The sequence below is a fragment of the Callionymus lyra genome, chromosome 16 (assembly GCF_982586985.1).
Source record: "Callionymus lyra chromosome 16, fCalLyr1.hap1.1, whole genome shotgun sequence".
Lineage (NCBI taxonomy): Eukaryota > Metazoa > Chordata > Actinopteri > Syngnathiformes > Callionymidae > Callionymus > Callionymus lyra.
In genome coordinates this window covers 23,500,455-23,527,158 of record NC_141833.1, presented here as the reverse complement: position 1 = coordinate 23,527,158, position 26,704 = coordinate 23,500,455, and the positions used below count along the sequence as shown (strand labels likewise).

The window sequence follows — 26,704 nt, the reverse complement described above, 5'->3', positions numbered from 1 at the left end:
GGTTACCTAACGTTGTTGTTGTCGCTCCACCAGGCGGCGGCGCAGCAGTGTGTGTGGTACGGTCAGTGCGGCGACGCCCCACACAATGGAAAGTACAACTGCAAGTACACGGGTCCGCCGCTGCCCCTGCAGGAAGAAGGTCGTCAACTCCTCAGCGTACGTCCTCTCCTCGCACGTCTGTCGCGCTCAAGTCTACGTTCGTAAAAGTTGTGTTTCCCCTGCAGGAGATCTGTCCCGGGTTAGACTACGGGAACCGCAGCCTCTGCTGCGACGCCGCTCAGCTCCAGACCCTCAAGACCAACCTTCAGGTGCCGCAACAGTTCCTCGCTCGGTGAGTTGACGTCACGAGATGTTCTCGGGCCAGAGCGGCGTCCTCCATCAGATGTTTAGATCCAGGTTAAATGGGCCCTCGATTATTCCGGGGTCACTATAACGTTGCATTCGTGGTGTCGTCCCCCTCGACGACCCTCTCTGGAACGGTGACATGAACGGCTCCCGTAATGCTTTGCCGCCCAGCCGACCAATCACAGCTGTGGATCCCTTTTGAAGTGACAACACAGAGTTTAAATACTGTGTTGTAGCGACCAATCAGCTGTCGCTTAATAGATCAGCCTGTAGAAGAGCATCATGGGAGTTGTGCTTTTTTGGCACCATAAGTAAGATATTGTTATTATCTTTTAAAAATAATTTCATTGTTTATTTATATTTGATCAAACAAGAGCTCCAGGATGAGGGCGCACAGTGGTTAGCGTGGTCGCCTCAAGAAGGTTGCTGGTTCGATTCCAGGCCGAGCCAACTTGTGACCTTTCTGTGTGTAGTTAGTATGTTCTCCCCGTGTTGTGTGGGTTTACTCCTGACACTCCGGTTTCCTCCCACAGTCCAAAAACATACAGAGGTTAATTGAGAACTTGAGGGAAATTGTCCGTAGGTATGAGTGTGTGTGTGAATGGTTGTCTGTCTGGGCGTCCTGTCCAGGGTGTCCCCTGCCTCTCGCCCTATGAATCTGGGATAGACTCCAGTGACCCCGTGACCCCCATAAGAGATAAAGCGATAGAAAATGAATGAATGTATTAATGACACGAGACGTTGTCATTTGAGATCCTGGAGTCGATACAACTTTAACTTTATTATTCAACGTTATATCGATGAATGAATATATTTAAAACATGTATAAAATATGAAGTTATTTGTATTAAATAAATCAATAAATATAACAAATACAACTAAATAAATATAACGAATACAACTAAATAAATATAACAAATACAACTAAATAAATATAACAAATACGACTTAATAAGTATAACAAATACAACTAAATAAATATAACAAATACAACTAAATAAAAATAACAAATACAACTAAATAAAAATAACAAATACAACTAAATAATTATAACAAATACAACTAAATAAATATAACAAATACAACTAAATAAATATAACAAATACAACTAAATAAATATAACAAATACGACTAAATAAGTATAACAAATACAACTTAATAAATATAACAAATACAACTAAATAAAAATAACAAATACAACTAAATAAAAATAACAAATACAACTAAATAATTATAACAAATACAACTAAATAAATATAACGAATACAACTAAATAAATATAACGAATACAACTAAATAAATATAACAAATACAACTAAATAAATATAACAAATACAACTAAATAAATATAACAAATACAACTAAATAAATATAACAAATACAACTAAATAAATATAACAAATACAACTAAATAAATATAACGAATACAACTAAATAAAAATAACAAATACAACTAAATAAATATAACAAATGCAACTTAATAAATATAACAAATACAACTAAATAAATATAACAAATACAACTAAATAAATATAACAAATACAACTAAATAAATATAACGAATACAACTAAATAAATATAACAAATGCAACTAAATAAATATAACAAATGCAACTAAATAAATATAACAAATGCAACTAAATAAATATAACGAATACAACTAAATAAATATAACGAATACAACTAAATAAATATAACAAATACAACTAAATAAATATAACAAATGCAACTTAATAAATATAACAAATACAACTAAATAAATATAACGAATACAACTAAATAAATATAACAAATACAACTAAATAAATATAACGAATACAACTAAATAAATATAACGAATGCAAATAAATAAAAATAACGAATGCAACTAAATAATTATAACGAATACAACTAAATAAATATAACGAATGCAACTTAATAAATATAACAAATACAACTAAATAAATATAACGAATACAACTAAATAAATATAACGAATACAACTAAATAAAAATAACAAATACAACTAAATAAAAATAAAAAATACAACTAAATAATTATAACAAATACAACTAAATAAATATAACAAATACAACTAAATAAATATAACAAATACAACTAAATAAATATAACAAATACAACTAAATAATTATAACGAATACAACTAAATAAATATAACAAATGCAACTAAATAAATATAACAAATACAACTAAATAAATACAACAAATACAACAAAGACGCCCTGCAGAGAGAGAGAGTGTATTGTTCCCGCCATCTTGTTCTTCAAGCCTCTCATCACTGGTGTCTCCGTCCTCAGGTGTCCGTCCTGCTTCTTCAACTTCATGAGTCTCTTCTGCGAGCTGACCTGCAGCCCCCACCAGAGCCAGTTCATGAATGTCACGGAGGTCACCGGACCCAACGTGGTGGCGCTGGACTATTACATCGGACAAAGATTCGCCGGCGGTCGGTTTTTTTTATCTTTCAAAATAAAAGTCGAGTCGTCGCTGTTCAAACGCCTTTCTTCCTCCTCCAGCCATGTTCAACGCCTGCAGGGACGTGGAGGCGCCGTCCAGCAACGTGAAGGCTCTGTCGCTGCTGTGCGGCAGCACCGCCCAGGACTGCACGCCCACCAGCTGGATCCAGTTCCTGTTCGACATGAAGAACGGACAGGCCCCCTTCCCCATCACCCCCGTCTTCTCAGGTACTGATGACGAGTCCAGAGCTGTGTCTCGAATCACATACTTGCGTACTCAAAGTTAGTATTTTTAGTGCATAAGTGTCTCAATTCTTAGTATGTAAATGTAGTTCTTCATACACACTAGATTGTCACTAAAACGCCCACAAAACTGAGTATGAATCGATGGACACTTTATACACTAAACGACTCCATCTTAGTGACGTTGTAAACGGAAGTTACGTCATATATATATATATATATATATATATATATATATATATATACATTTATATTCATATACTTACAGGTGTATTTTCAGCAGCAGTAGGAGGATAAACACGTCTTCGCTGCTGATACCAGCTTAAATATCTCGTGATTATTTTGTTTCTCATATTTTTTCTTTATTTCTTCTTCCAAACTTGCTTAACGTGCTGCCAGCAGGTGGCGATAGTGTTCCTACAGCTGGTTGAAACCACCGTTAAATAGAAGAAGAAGCTGTCGCGTCATTTCCTGTTTGTGTGTAGCAGCAGAGTTTGATTTGAGACATACTATCTGTGGAGGATTAGTTACTAGTTAGTACGTACACTATCCTGATGATACTAACTTCTAGTATACTAAGAGTAGTATGTTTGAGACATACTATCTGTGGAGGATTAGTTACTAGTTAGTACGTACACTATCCTGATGATACTAACTTCTAGTATACTAAGAGAAGTATGTTTGAGACATACTATCTGTGGAGGATTAGTTACTAGTTAGTACGTACACTATCCTGATGCATACTTACTTCTAGTATACTAAGAGAAGTATATTTGAGACATACTATCTGTGGAGGATTAGTTACTAGTTAGTACGTACACTAACCTGATGATACTAACTTCTAGTATACTAAGAGTAGTATATTTGAGACATACTATCTGTGGAGGATTAGTTACTAGTTAGTAAATACACTATCCTGATGATACTAACTTCTAGTATACTAAGAGTAGTATATTTGAGACATACTATCTGTGGAGTATTAGTTACTAGTTAGTACGTACACTATCCTGATGATACTAACTTCTAGTATACTAAGAGAAGTATGTTTGAGACATACTATCTGTGGAGGATTAGTTACTAGTTAGTACGTACACTATCCTGATGATACTAACTTCTAGTATACTAAGAGTAGTATATTTGAGACATACTATCTGTGGAGGATTAGTTACTAGTTAGTACGTACACTATCCTGATGATACTAACTTCTAGTATACTAAGAGAAGTATGTTTGAGACATACTATCTGTGGAGGATTAGTTACTAGTTAGTACGTACACTATCCTGATGATACTAACTTCTAGTATACTAAGAGTAGTATATTTGAGACATACTATCTGTGGAGGATTAGTTACTAGTTAGTACGTACACTATCCTGATGATACTAACTTCTAGTATACTAAGAGTAGTATATTTGAGACATACTATCTGTGGAGGATTAGTTACTAGTTAGTACATACACTATCCTGATGATACTAACTTCTAGTATACTAAGAGAAGTATATTTGAGACATACTATCTGTGGAGGATTAGTTACTAGTTAGTACGTACACTATCCTGATGATACTAACTTCTAGTATACTAAGAGAAGTATGTTTGAGACATACTATCTGTGGAGGATTAGTTACTAGTTAGTACGTACACTATCCTGATGATACTAACTTCTAGTATACTAAGAGTAGTATGTTTGAGACATACTATCTGTGGAGGATTAGTTACTAGTTAGTACGTACACTATCCTGATGATACTAACTTCTAGTATACTAAGAGTAGTATGTTTGAGACATACTATCTGTGGAGGATTAGTTACTAGTTAGTACGTACACTATCCTGATGATACTAACTTCTTGTATACTAAGAGTAGTATGTTTGAGACATACTATCTGTGGAGGATTAGTTACTAGTTAGTACGCACACTATCCTGATGCATACTAACTTCTAGTATACTAAGAGTAGTATGTTTGAGACATACTATCTGTGGAGGATTAGTTACTAGTTAGTACGTACACTATCCTGATGCATACTAACTTCTAGTATACTAAGAGAAGTATGTTTGAGACATACTATCTGTGGAGGATTAGTTACTAGTTAGTACGTACACTATCCTGATGATAGTAACTTCTAGTATACTAAGAGAAGTATGTTTGAGACATACTATCTGTGGAGTATTAGTTACTAGTTAGTACGTACACTATCCTGATGATACTAACTTCTAGTATACTAAGAGAAGTATGTTTGAGACATACTATCTGTGGAGGATTAGTTACTAGTTAGTACGTACACTATCCTGATGATACTAACTTCTAGTATACTAAGAGAAGTATGTTTGAGACATACTATCTGTGGAGGATTAGTTACTAGTTAGTACGTACACTATCCTGATGATACTAACTTCTAGTATACTAAGAGAAGTATGTTTGAGACATACTATCTGTGGAGGATTAGTTACTAGTTAGTACGTACACTATCCTGATGATACTAACTTCTAGTATACTAAGAGAAGTATGTTTGAGACATACTATCTGTGGAGGATTAGTTACTAGTTAGTACGTACACTATCCTGATGATACTAACTTCTAGTATACTAAGAGAAGTATGTTTGAGACATACTATCTGTGGAGGATTAGTTACTAGTTAGTACGTACACTATCCTGATGATACTAACTTCTAGTATACTAAGAGTAGTATATTTGAGACATACTATCTGTGGAGGATTAGTTACTAGTTAGTACATACACTATCCTGATGATACTAACTTCTAGTATACTAAGAGTAGTATATTTGAGACGTACTATCTGTGGAGGATTAGTTACTAGTTAGTACGTACACTATCCTGATGATACTAACTTCTAGTATACTAAGAGAAGTATGTTTGAGACATACTATCTGTGGAGGATTAGTTACTAGTTAGTACGTACACTATCCTGATGATACTAACTTCTAGTATACTAAGAGTAGTATGTTTGAGACATACTATCTGTGGAGGATTAGTTACTAGTTAGTACGTACACTATCCTGATGCATACTAACTTCTAGTATACTAAGAGAAGTATGTTTGAGACATACTATCTGTGGAGGATTAGTTACTAGTTAGTACGTACACTATCCTGATGATAGTAACTTCTAGTATACTAAGAGAAGTATGTTTAAGACATACTATCTGTGGAGGATTAGTTACTAGTTAGTACGTACACTATCCTGATGATACTAACTTCTAGTATACTAAGAGAAGTATGCGATTGGAGACGCAGGTCTTGGTCAGAATATTTCAAACGTTCTGAATATTTGTCCCGGCAGACGATCCGGTCGAGGGCTTCACGCCGATGAACAACGCGACCTTCGACTGTTCCGAGGCGCTGGAGGACGGTCAGGGCTCCTGCTCCTGTCAGGACTGCGAGAAGTCTTGCGGGCCCAAGCCGGTGCCGCCCCCCGTGGTCCCGCCGTGGACCATCCTGGGCATGGACGCCATGGTCTTCATCATGTGGACGTCCTACATGGTCTTCCTGCTGGTGTTCCTGGGCCTGGTGGTCGGAGGCTGGTGCTACAGGTAACCTGAGGTCCGTCAGAACCGTCGACCACGACTCACGGGCTTGTTGTGTTCAGAAGAAGAACCGTCGTCTCAGAGTACGGACCCATCCTGGACAGCAAGAACCCGCTGTCCCTCAACGGAGACGGTCCCGAGCAGAGTATGAAGACTTTCTTCTTCTCTCTTCCTCCTTCGTTCGCTCCTTTCTTTCCTCTAATTACGGTATTTTCGTACATTTTTTTAAGCTTTATAATATTTTTAATAGTATAACTATAGTTTATTTATAAAAATTCAATAACTCATTTATTTAAAGGTTGAAATTGATTTTTATTAAATATTTTAATTAAAGATTTGAATATTCATACAGATTTATATTATATTTCCAAAACAAAATTACATTTTTAATTAAGTATCTTTTTCATGTGAAGCCTTTTTATACATGATTTGGCTGAAAGTTTGATCAGTAGCTCTGGGCTCTGTTGCTTTTGTCTGGAGACTCTATTATACCAACAGTTATATTTATATATATATATATATATATACAGTGTATATATTGAATTTAAAATACAACAAATAACGTAAAATAATAAGAATAATATGATAATATTTTTTGACTTTATGAACTTTTGAATTAGAGGAATTATAAACATTATTTGTTAAAACGAATAAATAAAAATGATTAATTAATAGAATATACATTTTTATTCAATCACTAAGTTTTCAATTAAAAAATGAAAAATAAACCTTTCAATATAAAAATCTAATTCAATAATTCAGAGTCAAACAAATGATTCCATAGAAAATTACATTTTTAATTAAGTATCTTTTTCATATTTAGCCTTTTTGTGTGTGTGTGTGTGTGTGTGTGTGTGTGTGTGTGTGTGTGTGTGTGTGTGTGTGTGTGTGTGTGTGTGTGTGTGTGTGTGTGTGTGTGTGTGTGTGTGTGTGTGTGTGTGTGTGTGTGTGTGTGTGTGTGTGTGTGTGTGTGTGTGTGTGTGTGTGTGTGTGTGTGTGTGTGTGTGTGTGTGTGTGTGTGTGTGTGTGTGTGTGTGTGTGTTGAATTTAAAAGACTACAAATAACGTAAAATATTATGATAATATTTTTTACTTTATGTACTGTTGAATTAGAAGAATTATAAACATTACTTGTTAAAACGAATACATAAAAAATATTAATTTATTAATAGAATATACATTTTTATTCAATCACTAAGTTCAATGAAAAAAAAAACCTTTCAATATACAAATGTAATTCAATAATTCAGAAGCAAACAAATGATTCAATAGAAAATAACAACATCATTACTAAATACACTAACATTATATCTCTTCTTGACTTCCTGTCTCCTCAGGCGCCGCCAGCTGCTGCGAGACCCTCGGCGAGCGCTTCGAGACCACCATGAGGTCCGTGTTCAGCTGCTGGGGTTCCTTCTGCGTGCGGCGCCCGTCGCTGGTGGTCCTGGGCAGCCTGATCCTGGTGGTCTCGGCCTCCTCGGGCCTGGTCTTCCTGCGCATCACCACGGACCCGGTGCAGCTCTGGTCGTCCCCCGACAGCCAGGCCCGGCAGGAGAAGGACTACTTCGACGGCCACTTCGGACCGTTCTTCAGAACCGCTCAGCTCATCATCACGACGCCGCTCAACGAGACGGACCCGTTCGAGCCCGGCTCCGGACCCCCCATACCGTTCTCGGCCGTCCTGAACAAAAAGATCCTGCATCAGGTAAGACTTTGTGTTTGGAGCTGTCGACTCTTAAGAAGCATCTTAAGAACTTCTTATTTGAGCTTCACTTTGTTGTTGCTGCTGCATCATCTGGACCCGTTTTTACATTTGTATGTATTTTAACTGAAGATAGTTTTTGTTCTTTGTGACCCGAGAGACGAATATCAAGGACTTAATTAACGTTAGTTCTGAAGCTATAAATGATCCAGATTATGGGATGGATCTGCAGATTAGGCTCGATTATGTTGTCGTTGAACAGATCACGCAGTTAACATAGTATTTAAGTCGTAAATAAAAGTATTAATATGAAGTAAACATAGGGTTACGATGATCATTAGGACACAGAAGATTCAAATGGATGGAGAGTAAAGAGATGAACATCGTTGGTTGAAATAGTTGCACATACTGTAGACTTGAAGTCAAAGTCATAGTTGACCCGAACTTTTTAAGTAGAACTGCACGATATATTGAAAAATATCAATTTGTACTTCTATGTCTCGTTGTTGTTTACGTCTCCGTCCGTCTGTTAACTGTGCAGCTTGTTAGGCTCGGTTGCTATGGTGACGCGTCTTGACTCGGTATATCCAGTGAAGTAATACTAACTTATGATCTAGTCAAACACTAGTGATCCAGTGAAGTAATACTAACTTATGATCTAGTCAAACACTAGTGATCCAGTGAAGTAATACTAACTTCTGATCTAGTCAAACACTAGTGATCCAGTGAAGTAATACTAACTTATGATCTAGTCAAACACTAGTGATCCAGTGAAGTAATACTAACTTATGATCTAGTCAAACACTAGTGATCCAGTGAAGTAATACTAACTTATGATCTAGTCAAACACTAGTGATCCAGTGAAGTAATACTAACTTATGATCTAGTCAAACACTAGTGATCCAGTGAAGTAATACTAACTTATGATCTAGTCAAACACTAGTGATCCAGTCACTCGTCTCTTTCAACCTAAACCAAAGAGCTCCAGTCGCTACATTAAAATTAACAAACATTTTTGTCCTAAACTCTAAAAAGAACAGATTACTCTGAAAAAAACCCTCTAATCCCACATTAGTCGACATGAGAGAAGAAAGTGAGTGAAGTTTTTGTTTTGGGTGACTATGGTTTGGTAACTATGACTACGACTATGACTATGACTGTGACGACGACAAACATCACGTAGACAATATTTAGCAATAACATCAGAATAAGGCCTGAAGAACAAACGTGTTTGTGGTATCCCTTGTGTTATATCGGGGTCAAGGTGACCCGAAGCTCTGAAGAACAAACGTGTTTTGGGTGAACTATGACTTAACTATGACTTAACTATGACTTAACTATGACTTAACTATGACTTAACTATGACTTAACTATGACTTAACTATGACTTAACTATGACTTAACTATGACTTAACTAGAACAAACATCACATGGACAATATTTAGCAATAACGATCAAAAATGAGGTTTATTTTCAAGGATAAAGAAAAACTAAGTGAAGTTGAGATCATGGTTTGAACGTTGAATGACAGGAGCAGCTGTAGATCAGAGACTATCTGCCTGATCATATTAATTGTTATATTATTATGTGTTTTATTATCATTATTATTCTTGTTGTGTTTTGGCACTAATACTATATATTTCCATAGTGTACTCGTTTATTATTACTTGTTTTATCGTGTTGTTGTATCTTCTGTCACGACCTGAACGTCTCCACTGTAAATAAAGCAGGTTCTTATCTTCACTTGTAAACTAGTTTGTAAATGTAAAAACGAATACGTGTGATTTTGTTCTCAGGTGCTGGATCTTCAGCTCAGGATCGAGGGTCTCGTGGCCTCGTACAACGGAGCCAACGTGACCCTGGAGGACGTCTGCCTGGCCCCGCTGGCCCCGTACAACAACAACTGCACCATCCTCAGCGTCCTCAACTACTACCAGAACAGCCACGAGGTCCTGGACCACATCAACGGAGACCAGTTCGTCGTCTACGCCGACTATCGCACGCACTTCCTGTCCTGCGTCAAGTAACGTCAACGCCCGGCTGTTCGCTTCCCTCTGGACCGGATCAAAACCTTCTGTTTTTGTTTCTTCAACAGTGCTCCGGCGTCGCTGGACGACACCACCCTCCTGCACGACCCGTGTCTCGGAACCTACGGGGGTCCGGTCTTCCCCTGGGTGGCGCTGGGCGGCTATGATGGTAGGCGGTGACATCATACTATGAATGTCTCCTGTTGGGTCTGAAGTCGTGTGTTTACGTCCGTAACTCTTGTGTTATATCAGGGTCAAGGTGACCCGAAGAACAAACGTGTTTGTGGTATCCCTTGTGTTATATCTGGGCCAAGGTGACCCGAAGGCCTGAAGAACAAACGTGTTTGGGGTATCCCTTGTGTTATATCGGGGTCAAGGTGACCCGAAGGCCTGAAGAACAAACGTGTTTGTGGTATCCCTTGTGTTATATCGGGGTCAAGGTGACCCGAAGGCCTGAAGAACAAACGTGTTTGTGGTATCCCTTGTGCTATATCGGGGTCAAGGTGACCCGAAGGCCTGAAGAACAAACTTGTTTGTGGTATCCCTTGTGTTATATCGGGGTCAAGGTGACCCGAAGGCCTGAAGAACAAACGTGTTTGTGGTATCCCTTGTGCTATATCGGGGTCAAGGTGACCCGAAGGCCTGAAGAACAAACGTGTTTGTGGTATCCCATGTGTTATATCGGGGTCAAGGTGACCTGAAGGCCTGAAGAACAAACGTGTTTGGGGTATCCCTTGTGCTATATCGGGGTCAAGGTGGCCTGAAGAACAAACGTGTTTGTGCTATCCCTTGTGTTATATCGGGGCCAAGGTGACCCGAAGGCCTGAAGAACAAACGTGTTTGGGGTATCCCTTGTGCTATATCGGGGTCAAGGTGGCCTGAAGAACAAACGTGTTTGTGGTATCCCTTGTGTTATATCGGGGCCAAGGTGACCCGAAGGCCTGAAGAACAAACGTGTTTGGGGTATCCCTTGTGTTATATCAGGGCCAAGGTGACCCGAAGGCCTGAAGAACAAACGTGTCTGTGGTATCCCTTGTGCTATATCGGGGTCAAGGTGGCCTGAAGAACAAACGTGTTTGTGGTATCCCTTGTGTTATATCGGGGCCAAGGTGACCCGAAGGCCTGAAGAACAAACGTGTCTGTGGTATCCCTTGTGCTATATCGGGGTCAAGGTGGCCTGAAGAACAAACGTGTTTGTGCTATCCCTTATCTTTTATCGGGGTCAAGGTGACCCGAAGGCCTGAAGAACAAACGTGTTTGTGGTATCCCTTGTGCTATATCAGGGTCAAGGTGGCCTGAAGAACAAACGTGTTTGTGCTATCCCATATGTTATATCGGGGTCAAGGTGACCCGAAGGCCTGAAGAACAAACGTGTTTGTGGTATCCCTTGTGTTATATCGGGGCCAAGGTGACCTGAAGGCCTGAAGAACAAACGTGTCTGTGGTATCCCTTGTGCTATATCGGGGTCAAGGTGGCCTGAAGAACAAACGTGTTTGTGGTATCCCTTATCTTATATCGGGGTCAAGGTGACCCGAAGGCCTGAAGAACAAACGTGTTTGTGGTATCCCTTGTGTTATATCGGGGCCAAGGTGACCCGAAGGCCTGAAGAACAAATGTGTTTGTGGTATCCCTTGTGTTATATCGGGGCCAAGGTGACCCGAAGGCCTGAAAAGCAAACGTGTTTGTGGTATCCCTTGTGTTGTCTCTTGGTCAACCTTGACCTTGACCCGACAAACTGACATTAACATTTTGAGCGTGTGCTCCTCACAGACACCGCCTACAACAACGCCACCGCTCTGGTGATCACGTTCCCTCTCAACAACTTCCTCAACGACTCCGTGAAACTCGGCAAAGCTCTGGCCTGGGAGCAAGAGTGAGTCTCACGCCTCCAACATCCGGACGAGCCGAACCTGCCGCCGCTCACGGTTTCCACTTCCTGTCCACAGGTTCATCCGCTTCATGAAGAGCTTCCAGAACCCCAACCTGACGGTGGCCTTCACCAGCGAGCGGAGCGTGGAGGACGAGATCAACCGCGAGAGCAACAGCGACATCGGCACCATCGTGATCAGCTACGCCATCATGTTCCTCTACATCTCGCTGGCGCTCGGGCACATCCACAGCTTCAGGCGCCTGCTGGTGAGTCACTTCGCGTCGCTCCTGCTGCTTCTTCTCACCGGACACGCCTCCTGCCCTCAGGTGGACTCCAAGATCTCGCTCGGGATCGCCGGGATCCTCATCGTGCTGAGCTCTGTGGCCGCGTCGCTGGGAATCTTCAGCTTCGCCGGCGTTCCCTTGACCCTCATCGTGATCGAGGTCATCCCCTTCCTCGTGCTGGCGGTGGGCGTCGACAACATGTTCATCATGGTGCAGACCTACCAGGTGACCTTTGACCTCCTCCCTCCACTTCATCTATCATGTGATAAAATCCCTCGACTCGACATTTAAAAACGGTCATGAATGTAAAGATATCTTTAATTTATTGAGGCAAGTTTCTCAGTATTGTATCACTTTAATGAAATATTTTAAATGTGTATTTAGTTTATTGAAATGATTGAATTATCTTTTGAACAACTTCATTAAACTAATGATCATTTGTTTATAGAAATGTTGGATTTCTTTTATTAATATACATTTTCCAAAATGAATTATACATTTATATTAAATAATAAAAAAAACGTATTTAATTGATATACTTTAAAATATATAACTGTTGTTATAATAGAGTCTCCAGACAAAACCAACAGAGCTCAGAGCTACTGATCAAACTTTCAGCCAATCATGCGACGCTGAGACGATCACATGAAAATGTATTTTTGAATTTAAATATCAAATATATATATATATATATATATATTCATTTTGAAATTATTATTATTTTTTTTTATTCTATTAGAAAACAAGATAATTTATTATAGAAATGATTGAAAAAATGATTTTTTTAATCAATGTTAATACAATATTCAACAGTTCAAATGTAAAATTCAATCATTTGATGTACTAACAAGTACTAACTGAGTTACATAATAGCATTCACTGTGCATTCAAAGGAGCAACAAATAATGAATTGATGATCGGCTAATTAACTGGTACCAGCCCAACATTCCAACACCTTTTACTCGTTTAAAATCAACTGAAACCTAAGTTGAGTCATGACAGGCTGTTACGCAACATTCTTCTGCTCTGACATCACAACTGTCTGTAGATTTATCTTCTGCTCAGTGTTTCACTCACTTTAGGTCTTTCTCGCATTACTGTGTCCACTAGTGTGTGTGAAGTGTTGATGCAATACTAGGATACGATATATAGTAATGGTGTAGTAACAAGTATATATGTGCAGTATTGTCCAGTACTTGACTCTGGTGTTGTGAAAGTGTAGTAACAAGTATATGTGTGTAGTATTGTCCAGTACTTGACTCTGGTGTTGTGATAGTGTAGTAACAAGTATATATGTGTAGTATTGTCCAGTACTTGACTCTGGTGTTGTGATAGTGTAGTAACAAGTATATATGTGTAGTATTGTCCAGTACTTGACTCTGGTGTTGTGATAGTGTACTAACAAGTACATATGTGTAGTATTGTCCAGTACTTGACTCTGGTGTTGTGATAGTGTAGTAACAAGTATATATGTGTAGTATTGTCCAGTACTTGACTCTGGTGTTGTGATAGTGTAGTAACAAGTATATATGTGTAGTATTGTCCAGTACTTGACTCTGGTGTTGTGATAGTGTAGTAACAAGTATATATGTGTAGTATTGTCCAGTACTTGACTCTGGTGTTGTGATAGTGTAGTAACAAGTATATATGTGTAGTATTGTCCAGTACTTGACTCTGGTGTTGTGAAAGTGTAGTAACAAGTATATGTGTGTAGTATTGTCCAGTACTTGACTCTGGTGTTGTGAAAGTGTAGTAACAAGTATATGTGTGTAGTATTGTCCAGTACTTGACTCTGGTGTTGTGATAGTGTAGTAACAAGTATATATATGTAGTATTGTCCAGTACTTCACTCTGGTGTTGTGATAGTGTAGTAACAAGTATATGTGTGTAGTATTGTCCAGTACTTGACTCTGGTGTTGTAGTATTTACAGACCACATGACTCTTGACAAAGTAACTGCTTTCTTTTGTTTTCAAACCAAAATATGTCCAAACATGATCTTTAAAAGCTGCTGGACTCACTGTATCCTCCTGTCCTCAGTCGTAACTGCTTTCATTTGTTTTCAAACCAAAATATGTCCAAACATCAGCTTTAAAAGCTGCTGGACTCACTGTATCCTCTCGTCCTCAGTCATCGTTATTCCTTTAGCTGTGGAGGACGTAACGACTGCTGCCATCTAGAGTCCGGAGGTTTAATTGCAACACAAACATAAACAAATGCTTTGAATATTTTCATGTTATTGTAAAAAAAAAAAAAAAATCGGCTAATCCTATTTTCTAAACACTGTATTGATCTGGATCCGCACAGAGAGACGAACGGTTGCCTGAGGAGGAGCTTCACCAGCAGATCGGACGGATCCTGGGCGAGGTGGCTCCCAGCATGTTCCTGTCCTCCTTCTCCGAGACCCTGGCCTTCTTCCTGGGTAAGACTCGCGGTGACTGGAGACTGGATCTCATGCTGACTCCACTGTCTGCAGGCGCTCTGTCCAACATGCCGGCCGTCAGGACCTTCTCCCTCTTTGCTGGTCTGGCTGTTTGCATCGACTTCCTGTTGCAGATCAGCTGCTTCGTCAGCTTGTTGGGTCTGGACTTGAGGAGGCAGGAGGTGAGAGCGAGGAGGAAACTCTGCAGGAACTGGACGGCGTATAGAAAGCTTTATATAAATCATGTTCAACACATTCAACACGATTTAATTTGATGATGTGATCATTCAAATAGTTTAATGGAACATATTAGTTTAATGATTAATGACTGTATGTCTGAACTTTAACGTTTGTACTGATGTTACTGGTTTAATTTTCTTCTATTTAAATGTCTCTCTCTTGCTTAATTCTTTTCATATTTTATTATTCATTTATTGCAGATATTTTCTTCTACTCATGATAATATTTACTGTAGTTGTTCTTCACCATGTCTTTTTTTTTCTTTCATTAGTTTTATTCATTCAATAAATGTTCTATTATATTAATGAATATATAATAATTAATATTTAATTATAATAATGAAGCGAGAAACTATCACATGTATTACCTAATATTTTGCTTTATAGTATTCAACTATTTAATTGACATTTTAAAGTAATTGTCTTCACTAAAGTTTTATTCTTCTTCTGGGCTGTGATATGTAATCTGTATTTATTTATTTCCAGGGTTAATATTCACAATAATAACACAGTATTTACAGGTTTCTGCTCTGATGCAGGTTTTATTTTAATTTTGAGCATTATGGTTGAAAACTAACACAAATAAACATAAAATGTTCACAGAATTACCTAAAAAAAAAAGCATCCAGTTCTGATTGCTAATGTTAGCAAAGCTAGCTAGCACGGTGCTATGCTAACAGACAACATTATTTAGAGAGATTTTATATTTTATAGAGAATAAACAAGTTTTCACACAAAACTATAACATGAATTACTCACTATATGATGCAGCCATGTTTTAAAATAAATCCTGTCATTATGTTTCCAGTCGTCGACCCGTCGTGATGCTAATGTTAGCGAAGCTAGCTAGCTAGCACGTTGCTGTGCTAACGCCCAACATTATTTTCTAGAGAATAGACAAGATTTCACACAAAACTGTAAAATGTATTTTAAAACATGGCTGCATCATACAGTGAGCAGTTCATGTTGTTATGTTTCCAGTTGTCGACCCGTCGTGATGCTAATGTTAGCGAAGCTAGCTAGCATGTTGTCCTAGTATTTGACGATTCAAGTGACTTTTTAAAGTGATTTTCTTCACTAAAGTTGCATCTTCTTCTCGGCTGTGATATTTATTACATATTTATTCATCCCACGGTTGATATTCTCAACAATAACACAGTAATTACAGACATGTTTCTGCATATCTTTTCAGGCGAATCGTTTGGACATGTTGTGTTGCATGAAGCTGCCTGAAGGACAAGACAGTAGGTCGGAGAGTTTCCTCTTCCGCTTCTTCAGGAAAGTCTACGCTCCGTTCATACACAAGGAGTGGGTTCGACCCATCATCGTGAGTGGTTCTGTTGAATAAGATAATCAGTCAAATAAATGTCGAGTCACATTTAAAACGACAACTTTTGGTGTCGCGATGTTACTAGTATAGTTTTTAACATGTAAAAACATGTTTCTCTGGCACAGATGGCCGTGTTCGTGGGGATGTTGTCCTTCAGCATCGCTGTCGTCAACAAGGTGGAGGTGGGACTGGACCAGCAGTTGTCGATGCCAGACGTGAGTCCATTTGGTCATCGTCGCGGGGGCAGCAGCCGCAGGGAATAGGCCCGAGCTTCCCTCCCTTTGATGAGGAACTGGGGGGTCAGAATTTATCGCAGGTTTTATTAAAAAGAGTCTGACATTATTGTTGGTATTTATTCCCGGGTCCGTCATGAGATGTAAACTCTCTGACGTGTCCTGGATCCGCCCCGGGGCCTCCTCCTGATGGGCAACACCTCATTAGAAAGACACCCTCGCATCTTTTGAACTTCTCTTTGGTAGTTTCCGTTGTTACAAATGTTGTATCATGTTCTGTCAGTATTATTTTGAGGCTAAGACGAGATGAAAAGTTCTTACAATATGTTGCTTTAACAAAGGAGGTTGAAAGAGACGAGTGACTGGATCACTAGTGTTTGACTAGATCACAAGTTAGTATTACTTCACTGGATCACTAGTGTTTGACTAGATCATAAGTTAGTATTACTTCACTGGATCACTAGTGTTTGACTAGATCATAAGTTAGTATTACTTCACTGGATCACTAGTGTTTGACTAGATCATAAGTTAGTATTACTTCACTGGATCACTAGTGTTTGACTAGATCAGAAGTTAGTATTACTTCACTGGATCACTAGTGTTTGACTAGATCATAAGTTAGTATTACTTCACTGGATCACTAGTGTTTGACTAGATCATAAGTTAGTATTACTTCACTGGATCACTAGTGTTTGACTAGATCATAAGTTAGTATTACTTCACTGGATCACTAGTGTTTGACTAGATCATAAGTTAGTATTACTTCACTGGATCACTAGTGTTTGACTAGATCATAAGTTAGTATTACTTCACTGGATCACTAGTGTTTAAGTAGATCATAAGTTAGTATTACTTCACTGGATCACTAGTGTTTAAGTAGATCATAAGTTAGTATTACTTCACTGGATCACTAGTGTTTGACTAGATCATAAGTTAGTATTACTTCACTGGATCACTAGTGTTTGACTAGATCATAAGTTAGTATTACTTCACTGGATCACTAGTGTTTGACTAGATCATAAGTTAGTATTACTTCACTGGATCACTAGTGTTTGACTAGATCATAAGTTAGTATTACTTCACTGGATCACTAGTGTTTGACTAGATCATAAGTTAGTATTACTTCACTGGATCACTAGTGTTTGACTAGATCATAAGTTAGTATTACTTCACTGGATCACTAGTGTTTGACTAGATCAGAAGTTAGTATTACTTCACTGGATCACTAGTGTTTGACTAGATCATAAGTTAGTATTACTTCACTGGATCACTAGTGTTTGACTAGATCATAAGTTAGTATTACTTCACTGGATATACTGAGATAAGACTCGTCGCCATAGCAACCGAGCCTAACAAGCCCACAGTTCACAGACGGACGGAGACGTAAACAACAACGAGACATAGAAGTACAAATTGACAACTTTACAGAACGTGACACTGATTGGTCGAAGTGTGTGTTTAAGAAATACTTGATTTGACTGATTTATTGATCAAAAAAAAAAGATGAATGATCACATGTTTTCGATATGTATATCGCACGTGCCAATATCGATATTTTTCCGATATATCGTGCAGCACTAAACTCCATTTATTACCAAAGGTGGAGTTGATCTCAAAGACTTTCATATGTCGTGTATAAACAATATTTCGTAGATTTATAATTTATTATTTTCAACAAGAGGTTTTGAAGTCATTTTTTATCCTCCAGGACTCGTACGTGCTGCAGTACTTCAAGAACATGAGCACGTATCTCCACACGGGACCTCCGGTCTACTTCGTGGTGGAGGACGGTCTGGACTTCACCGTCACCGAGGACCAGAACAAGGTGTGCGGCGGCGTGGGCTGCAACAACAACTCTCTGGTGCAGCAGGTCTACACCGCCTCGCTGCTGAGCTCCTAGTAAGTCCTGACCCGTCTGGAGGAAGAGTTCGGATGAAACTGACCTTTGACCTCAGCACCAAGGTGGCCTTCACGCCGTCCTCCTGGCTGGACGACTACTTCGACTGGGTGATGCCTCAGTCCACCTGCTGCCGCTATTACAACAGCAGCGGAGCCTTCTGCAACGCCTCAGGTATGTTCTGACCTCAGGTATGTTCTGACCTCAGGTATGTTCTTGCCTCAGGTATGTTCTCACCTCATGTTCTTATCTGGACCAGCATGATCGCGACAATGGAGCCTGAGTCGGCGCAAATATTTTACCTGCTTTAGTTCCTGGAGTTATTTTTAAAAATGTGTCACACATTCACTTTCGTACATTTATTGGTTGTATTATTGTATGTCATACAAAGATGTATCTGAGCATTAATTTTGTACCTTTAAACTTTTTGTTAAATAATAAAATAACAGATTAATAACTCAGCAGATTTACAACATGTTTATACAATTAAATCTGGGCTTTAGTTTAAACTCTTAAAAAAGGGTTTTATTGACCGTTGTTTGAAAAATGTGACACGAATAAACATTAAATGTTCAAAGAATAACCCAAAAAAGCATCCAGTACTGATTGCTAATGTTAGCGATGCTAGCTAGCATGTTGCTATGCTAAAGGCCAACATTATTTTCTAGAGATTAAAAAAGTTTTCACACAAAACTATAACATTAATTACTCACTATATGATGCAGCCATGTTTAAAAATAAATATTATGTCATAATGTTTCCAGTTGTCGACCCGACGTGATTGCTAATGTTAAGGATGCTAGCTAGCACGTTGCTATGCTAACGGCTAACATTATTTTCTAGAGAAGAAACAAGTTTTCACCCTAAACTGTAACATGATATATTACTCGCTGTATTAGTGTGGTCGCCTCACAGCAAGATGGTTGCTGATGCTAATTTTAGCGATGCTAGTTAGCTTGTTGCTTTGCTAACGGCCAACATTGTTTTCTAGAGAATAACAAAACTGTAACATGAATTACTCACCATATGATGCAGTCATGTTTTAAAATAAATCTCATGTCATTCTGTTTCCAGTTGTCGACCCGTCATGATTTTTAATGTTGGCATAGCAACATGCTAGCTAGCATCGCTAACGGCCAACATTGTTTTCTAGAGAATAACAAAACTGTTTAATGAATTACTCACTGTACGATGCAGCCATGTTTTAAAAATAAATCTTACGTCAATATGTTTCCAGTTGTCGACCCGTCGTGATTTCTAATGTTAGCATAGCAACATGCTAGCTAGCATCGCTAACGGCCAACATTGTTTTCTAGAGAATAACAAAACTGTTCCATGAATTACTCACCGTATGATGCAGCCATGTTTTAACATAAATCTCATGTCATGTTTCCAGTCGTCGACCCGTCGTGCTTGCTAATGTTAGCATAGCAACATTCTAGCTAGAATCGCTAACGGCCAACAATGTTTTCTAGAGAATAACAAAACTGTTCCATGAATTACTCACCGTATGATGCAGCCATGTTTTAACATAAATCTCATGTCATTATGTTTCCAGTCGTCGACCCGTCGTGATTGCTAATGTTAGCATAGCAACATGCTAGCTAGCATCGCTAACGGCCAACATTGTTTTCTAGAGAATAACAAAACTGTTCCATGAATTACTCCCCGTATGATGCAGCCATGTTTTAAAATAAATCTCATGTCATTATGTTTCCAGTCGTCGACCCGTCGTGCGTTCACTGCCGACCTATGACCCCGAGCGGGAAGCAGAGGCCTGTCGGGAACGACTTCATGCGATTCCTGCCGATGTTCCTGTCGGACAATCCCAACATGAACTGTGGAAAAGGGTGAGTGACGGGCGTGGAAGTGTCCGTCGTGGAAGGCGGCGCTTCATTGGTGCTCTCTCTCGCAGCGGACACGCCGCCTACGCCACCGCCGTGGACCTGAAGAAGAACGGCAGCGCCGTGGGCGCCACTCACTTCATGACGTACCACACCGTCCTGCAGGAGTCGCACGACTTCATCGACGCGCTCAAGATGGCTCGGGCGCTGGCGACCAACATCAGCGAGTCCATGGGTCACAAGGTGTTCGCCTACAGGTGAGTCAGGGTCAAACCATGACCTTGAAGCTGCAGAGTGATGATTACGTTTAACATTTGAAACATGTTTTTAGTGAAATGTGGTTTTAATCATTGTATTGAATAATTTAATATTAATATTTTCATATGTTAAAACGGTTTAATATTTTCATTCCATCACTTAATTAATACATTTTATAAACGCAATGTAACTTAATTTGTTATTCATAGAAATTTTGGTTCAAGTTTTTTCTAAGCAGCCCTTGTGTTATCTCTGGGTCAAAGGTCAACGACCTCTAGCATCCTGACTCTGTATTTATAGAAGCCATGGGAGAGTCGTTGACCTTTGACCCAGAGACAACACGAGGGATAAAAAACAACGTTTCAATAAAAGCAATTTAAAGTTTGAAATATTAAATTAAATCATTCAATATTGTTTGATTCTTACTTTCTTTCCAAATGTATCATCAGAATCTTTATTGACTCAAATGAACAAACAAAACAGTTTTTAATGAACAAACTTGATCAGAACATTATTGTTGTTTGTTTTCTCTCAGATTAGATCTGCACGATATATCGAAAAAAAATATAGATATCGCGATATTGGCACGTGCCATATGCATCCAAAACATGTGCGAATATTTATAATGTTTTATCGTATAAATCAAGTATTTCTTAAATACACACTTTGATCAATCAGTGTCACGTTCTGTAAAGTTGTTAGCGTCATTTATAAAGTGTTATGTGTGCGTCTTCACCGTATGCTAACGAGCTAAGTTGTCAGCGTCATTTATAAAGTGTTATGTGTCCGTCTTCACCGTATGCTAACGAGCTAAGTTGTTAGCGTCATTTATAAAGTGTTATGTGTGCGTCTTCACCGTATGCTAACGAGCTAAGTTGTTAGCGTCATTTATAAAGTGTTATGTGTCCGTCTTCACCGTATGCTAACGAGCTAAGTTGTTAGCGTCATTTATAAAGTGTTATGTGTGCGTCTTCACCGTATGCTAACGAGCTAAGTTGTTAGCGTCATTTATAAAGTGTTATGTGTCCGTCTTCACCGTAAGCTAACGAGCTAAGTTGTTAGCGTCATTTATAAAGTGTTATGTGTGCGTCTTCACCGTATGCTAACAAGCTAAGTTGTTAGCGTCATTTATAAAGTGTTATGTGTGCGTCTTCACCGTATGCTAACGAGCTAAGTTGTTAGCGTCATTTATAAAGTGTTATGTGTCCGTCTTCACCGTATGCTAACGAGCTAAGTTGTTAGCGTCATTTATAAAGTGTTATGTGTGCGTCTTCACCGTATGCTAACGAGCTAAGTTGTTAGCGTCATTTATAAAGTGTTATGTGTCCGTCTTCACCGTAAGCTAACGAGCTAAGTTGTTAGCGTCATTTATAAAGTGTTATGTGTGCGTCTTCACCGTATGCTAACAAGCTAAGTTGTTAGCGTCATTTATAAAGTGTTATGTGTGCGTCTTCACCGTATGCTAACGAGCTAAGTTGTTAGCGTCATTTATAAAGTGTTATGTGTGCGTCTTCACCGTATCCTAACGAGCTAAGTTGTTAGCGTCATTTATAAAGTGTTATGTGTCCGTCTTCACCGTATGCTAACGAGCTAAGTTGTTAGCGTCATTTATAAAGTGTTATGTGTGCGTCTTCACCGTATGCTAACGAGCTAAGTTGTTAGCGTCATTTATAAAGTGTTATGTGTGCGTCTTCACCGTATGCTAACGAGCTAAGTTGTTAGCGTCATTTATAAAGTGTTATGTGTGCGTCTTCACCGTATGCTAACGAGCTAAGTTGTTAGCGTCATTTATAAAGTGTTATGTGTGCGTCTTCACCGTATGCTAACGAGCTAAGTTGTTAGCGTCATTTATAAAGTGTTATGCGTGCGTCTTCACCGTATGCTAACGAGCTAAGTTGTTAGCATCATTTATAAAGTGTTATGTGTGCGTCTTCACCGTATGCTAACGAGCTAAGTTGTTAGCATCATTTATAAAGTGTTATGTGTGCGTCTTCACCGTATGCTAACGAGCTAAGTTGTTAGCGTCATTTATAAAGTGTTATGTGTGCGTCTTCACCGTATGCTAGCGAGCTAAGTTGTTAGCGTCATTTATAAAGTGTTATGTGTGCGTCTTCACCGTATGCTAGTGAGCTAAGTTGTTAGCGTCATTTATAAAGTGTTATGTGTGCGTCTTCACCGTATGCTAGCGAGCTAAGTTGTTAGCGTCATTTATAAAGTGTTATGTGTGCGTCTTCACCGTATGCTAGTGAGCTAAGTTGTTAGCGTCATTTATAAAGTGTTATGTGTGCGTCTTCACCGTATGCTAGCGAGCTAAGTTGTTAGCGTCATTTATAAAGTGTTATGTGTGCGTGTACAAGAATTTATTATTGATTTGGTGATATCACGACGCGCCGGCGGCTCCTCTCTGATGTCGCTCAGTTTGGCGGGAAACCGATGCAAGTCCCGCGAGACGTTATAAGTGATATTTTTCTACCATCATGTCGGCACAGAAATGCGGAAATAAACGAAAGGGAAATATCGCATTGTTTTCCTTCTATAGACCCCTGGACTACACTACAGTACTCACTCCTGTACGGCTACATTTTTTATTATTCCAATTCAAGACACTAATAATCGAATATCGCGCTTATTTCCAATATCGTGCAGCTCTATCTCAGATCAATCATCCATAAAGTTGTAACGATCAACACCTGACTAGTTCAAGAGGTTGAAGGACTAGCATGTGGTTCTAGTGACTGTGACTTCCTGGTTGCAGCGTCTTCTACGTGTTCTACGAGCAGTATCTCACCATCGCCTTCGACACGGCGCTCAACCTGGGCGTGTCCCTCGGCGCCATCTTCGTGGTGACCACGGTGCTGCTGGGCTTCGAGCTGTGGGCCGCCGTCCTGGTGACCCTCACCATCGCCATGATCCTGGTCAACATGTTCGGCGTCATGTGGCTCTGGAGCATCAGCCTCAACGCCGTGTCCCTGGTTAACCTGGTCATGGTGAGAAGACGCTCTTAGTTTTTAACTATTAAGGAAATGAATGCATGGTAATAAAAGATGGATGGATGATAGATGGATCCATGGAGGGATGGATGGATGGATGGATAACGGATGATTGGATGAATAGATGAATAGATGGATGGATAGACTTTTGTTGAATGTTGCACAGTATCATGTAAAAAAGGAAGACCTAATAACTGCTGCCATCTAGAGGCCGGAAATTTAATTGGAACACAAAAATGAACAAACGCTGTGAATATTCACATGTTAATTGGGGAAAAATATATTTATTTATATACATATTTTGAATACACCCAAATCCAAATGTATATTTATTTATTTATATATATATATATATATATATATATATATATACATATACAAACCTTAAAATTATAATAACTGTGAAATAATAAAATGTGTAATGTTATAAATCCTTGATGTACAGAAGAAAACTACGATAGTAGTTTCTCTGAGGATGTTGTGGTTGACGAGGTCATGTGACTCCTACAGGCGTGTGGTATCTCCGTGGAGTTCTGCAGCCACATCGTGAGAGCGTTCTCCGTCAGCGTGAAGAAGACGAGGGTGGAGCGAGCGGAGGAGGCTCTGGCCTTCATGGGCAGCTCGGTGAGTGTTGACGCGACTACTTCCTGTGGTTGATGCTTTAGAAAAGAACTACTTCCTGTGGCTGATGCTTTAGAACAGAACTACTTCCTGTGGTTGATGCTTTAGAACGGAACTACTTCCTGTTGTTGATGCTTTAGAACGGAACTACTTCCTGTGGTTGATGCTTTAGAACGGAACTACTTCCTGTTGTTGATGCTTTAGAACGGAACTACTTCCTGTGGTTGATGCTTTAGAACGGAACTACTTCCTGTGGTTGATGCTTTAGAACGGAACTACTTCCTGTGGTTGATGCTTTAGAACGGAACTACTTCCTGTTGTTGATGCTTTAGAACGGAACCAATTCCTGTGGTTGATGCTTTAGAACGGAACTACTTCCTGTGGTTGATGCTTTAGAACGGAACCAATTCCTGTTGTTGATGCTTTGGAACGGAACTACTTCCTGTTGTTGATGCTTTGGAACGGAACTACTTCCTGTGGTTGATGCTTTAGAACGGAACCAATTCCTGTTGTTGATGCTTTAGAACGGAACTACTTCCTGTGGTTGATGCTTTAGAACGGAACTACTTCCTGTTGTTGATGCTTTAGAACGCAACTACTTCCTGTTGTTGATGCTTTAGAAAAGAACTACTTCCTGTTGTTGATGCTTTAGAAAAGAACTACTTCCTGTGGTTGATGCATGAATGAATTGATCCTTTACTTTGAAACTGTCCACGTGTGTGTTGATGTTCTCACGTGTGTGTTGATGTTCTCACATGTGTGTTGATGTTCTCACGTGTCTGCAGGTCTTCAGTGGAATCACGCTCACCAAGTTCGGTGGAATCTTGATTCTGGCTCTTTCCAAGTCTCAGATCTTCCAGGTCTTTTACTTCCGCATGTATCTGGCCATCGTTCTGCTGGGAGCTGCTCACGGCCTCGTGTTCCTGCCCGTGTTGCTGAGTTACATCGGTGAGTCACATGACTGTAATCTAACAATTTTCAACTATAATCCAACAATTTTCAACTATAATCAAACAATTTTCAACTATAATCAAACAATTTTCAACTATAATCCATCAATTTTCAACTATAATCCAACAATTTTCAACTCTAATCAAACAATTTTCAACTATAATCAAACAATTTTCAACTATAATCCAACAATTTTCAACTATTATCAACAATTTTCAACTATAATCCAACAATTTTCAACTGTAATCAAACAATTTTCAACTATAATCAAACAATTTTCATCTATAATCCAACAATTTTCAACTCTAATCAAACAATTTTCAACTATAATCAAACAATTTTCAACTATAATCCAACAATTTTCAACTATAATCCAACAATTTTCAACTAGAATCCTATAATCCAACAATTTTCAACTATAATCCAACAATTTTCAACTATAATCAAACAATTTTCAACTAGAATCCAACAATTTTCAACTATAATCAAACAATTTTCAACTATAATCAAACAATTTTCAACTATAATCAAACAATTTTCAACTCTAACAAGCCCAACACAAAAAAGACAAACGCAACTTCTCCATGACCTTGATGACCTCCATGACCTTGTTGACCTTCTAAACCTGACTCTCCTCAGGTCCGAGCGCCAACAGGGCAAAGGTCAAGGCGGCGAGCGCTCGCGTGGCGGGAACAGAGCGAGAGCGACTGCTCAACTACTGAGACTCAAAGACACTTGAGGTCGATCTTCATCCTCATCATCGCCATCATCGTCATCATCACTCGCTCGCCTCGGACTCAGGAAGTGGATCCACTCGTGGACGGACTCGCTCGCACAACACACGGATCACGTCACAGGAATCTTAAGAGTGTTTTTAACGAGCAGCGGCTTCATCGTTTTATTTAATCCACTGAACCCATGGACGACGAGAGCCGGCGTCACGTGACTGACGACCTTCGACCTTTTAACCCGATCCTGACCTCGGTTCTACTCACCAAGTTGAGCGGGTCGACCCGGTGACCCCCGTGTGACCCCCGCGTGACCTCATCATGATGGAACCTGCACATCCAGAGACGGAAGCTTTAACTGTAAATAACTGATCGTGTGTCGAGACTTTTAAGCTTTTATCGACTCGACTCCACGTATTTTTTTAAAGCCACTCGTTTTACTTAAGTTAAGGTAAAACTTTATTGATCCCTAAAGTTTTCACTTCAGTCATTCCTCGTTTTTCTTTTAAAAAAGACACAATAAAGTGTGTTTGTGACAAACTTTCACGAGCCGTGAAGAGATGAAGTCTTTAGTTTTTAACATTTTAACTCATTAAAACTTCTCAGAAACGACTCGACTCTTGTTTGACGTGTTGACCGAGCGAGCTGTAGTTCCCGCGTCCGCCTCTGGGGGCGGAATATTCTCTTCTTTTCCTTCTTCGTTTTCAAAACACCTTTTATCTCTTTCCTCC

The 26,704-nt window shown here is 39.2% G+C and overlaps 1 protein-coding gene across 1 annotated transcript in view; it reads left to right on the top strand.

Annotated features, from left to right (window-relative positions):
- Positions 1 to 26,585, top strand: part of npc1 (Niemann-Pick disease, type C1) — a 30,935-nt gene extending 4,350 nt beyond the window's left edge. Inside the window, exons 2-25 of the mRNA XM_087811098.1 lie at positions 34 to 156; positions 225 to 331; positions 2,643 to 2,788; positions 2,859 to 3,026; positions 6,335 to 6,584; positions 6,641 to 6,723; positions 7,916 to 8,283; positions 10,077 to 10,303; positions 10,376 to 10,476; positions 12,078 to 12,180; positions 12,254 to 12,443; positions 12,504 to 12,686; positions 14,768 to 14,882; positions 14,937 to 15,064; positions 16,314 to 16,448; positions 16,577 to 16,666; positions 18,393 to 18,583; positions 18,640 to 18,755; positions 20,302 to 20,431; positions 20,497 to 20,682; positions 23,439 to 23,670; positions 24,184 to 24,297; positions 25,080 to 25,242; positions 25,885 to 26,585. Of these exons, the coding sequence (XP_087667224.1) occupies positions 34 to 156; positions 225 to 331; positions 2,643 to 2,788; positions 2,859 to 3,026; positions 6,335 to 6,584; positions 6,641 to 6,723; positions 7,916 to 8,283; positions 10,077 to 10,303; positions 10,376 to 10,476; positions 12,078 to 12,180; positions 12,254 to 12,443; positions 12,504 to 12,686; positions 14,768 to 14,882; positions 14,937 to 15,064; positions 16,314 to 16,448; positions 16,577 to 16,666; positions 18,393 to 18,583; positions 18,640 to 18,755; positions 20,302 to 20,431; positions 20,497 to 20,682; positions 23,439 to 23,670; positions 24,184 to 24,297; positions 25,080 to 25,242; positions 25,885 to 25,967 (3,732 nt within the window). The 3' untranslated portion in view covers positions 25,968 to 26,585. The remainder of the gene's footprint in view (positions 1 to 33; positions 157 to 224; positions 332 to 2,642; positions 2,789 to 2,858; positions 3,027 to 6,334; positions 6,585 to 6,640; positions 6,724 to 7,915; positions 8,284 to 10,076; positions 10,304 to 10,375; positions 10,477 to 12,077; positions 12,181 to 12,253; positions 12,444 to 12,503; positions 12,687 to 14,767; positions 14,883 to 14,936; positions 15,065 to 16,313; positions 16,449 to 16,576; positions 16,667 to 18,392; positions 18,584 to 18,639; positions 18,756 to 20,301; positions 20,432 to 20,496; positions 20,683 to 23,438; positions 23,671 to 24,183; positions 24,298 to 25,079; positions 25,243 to 25,884) is intronic.
- Positions 26,586 to 26,704: the final 119 nt, after the last annotated feature.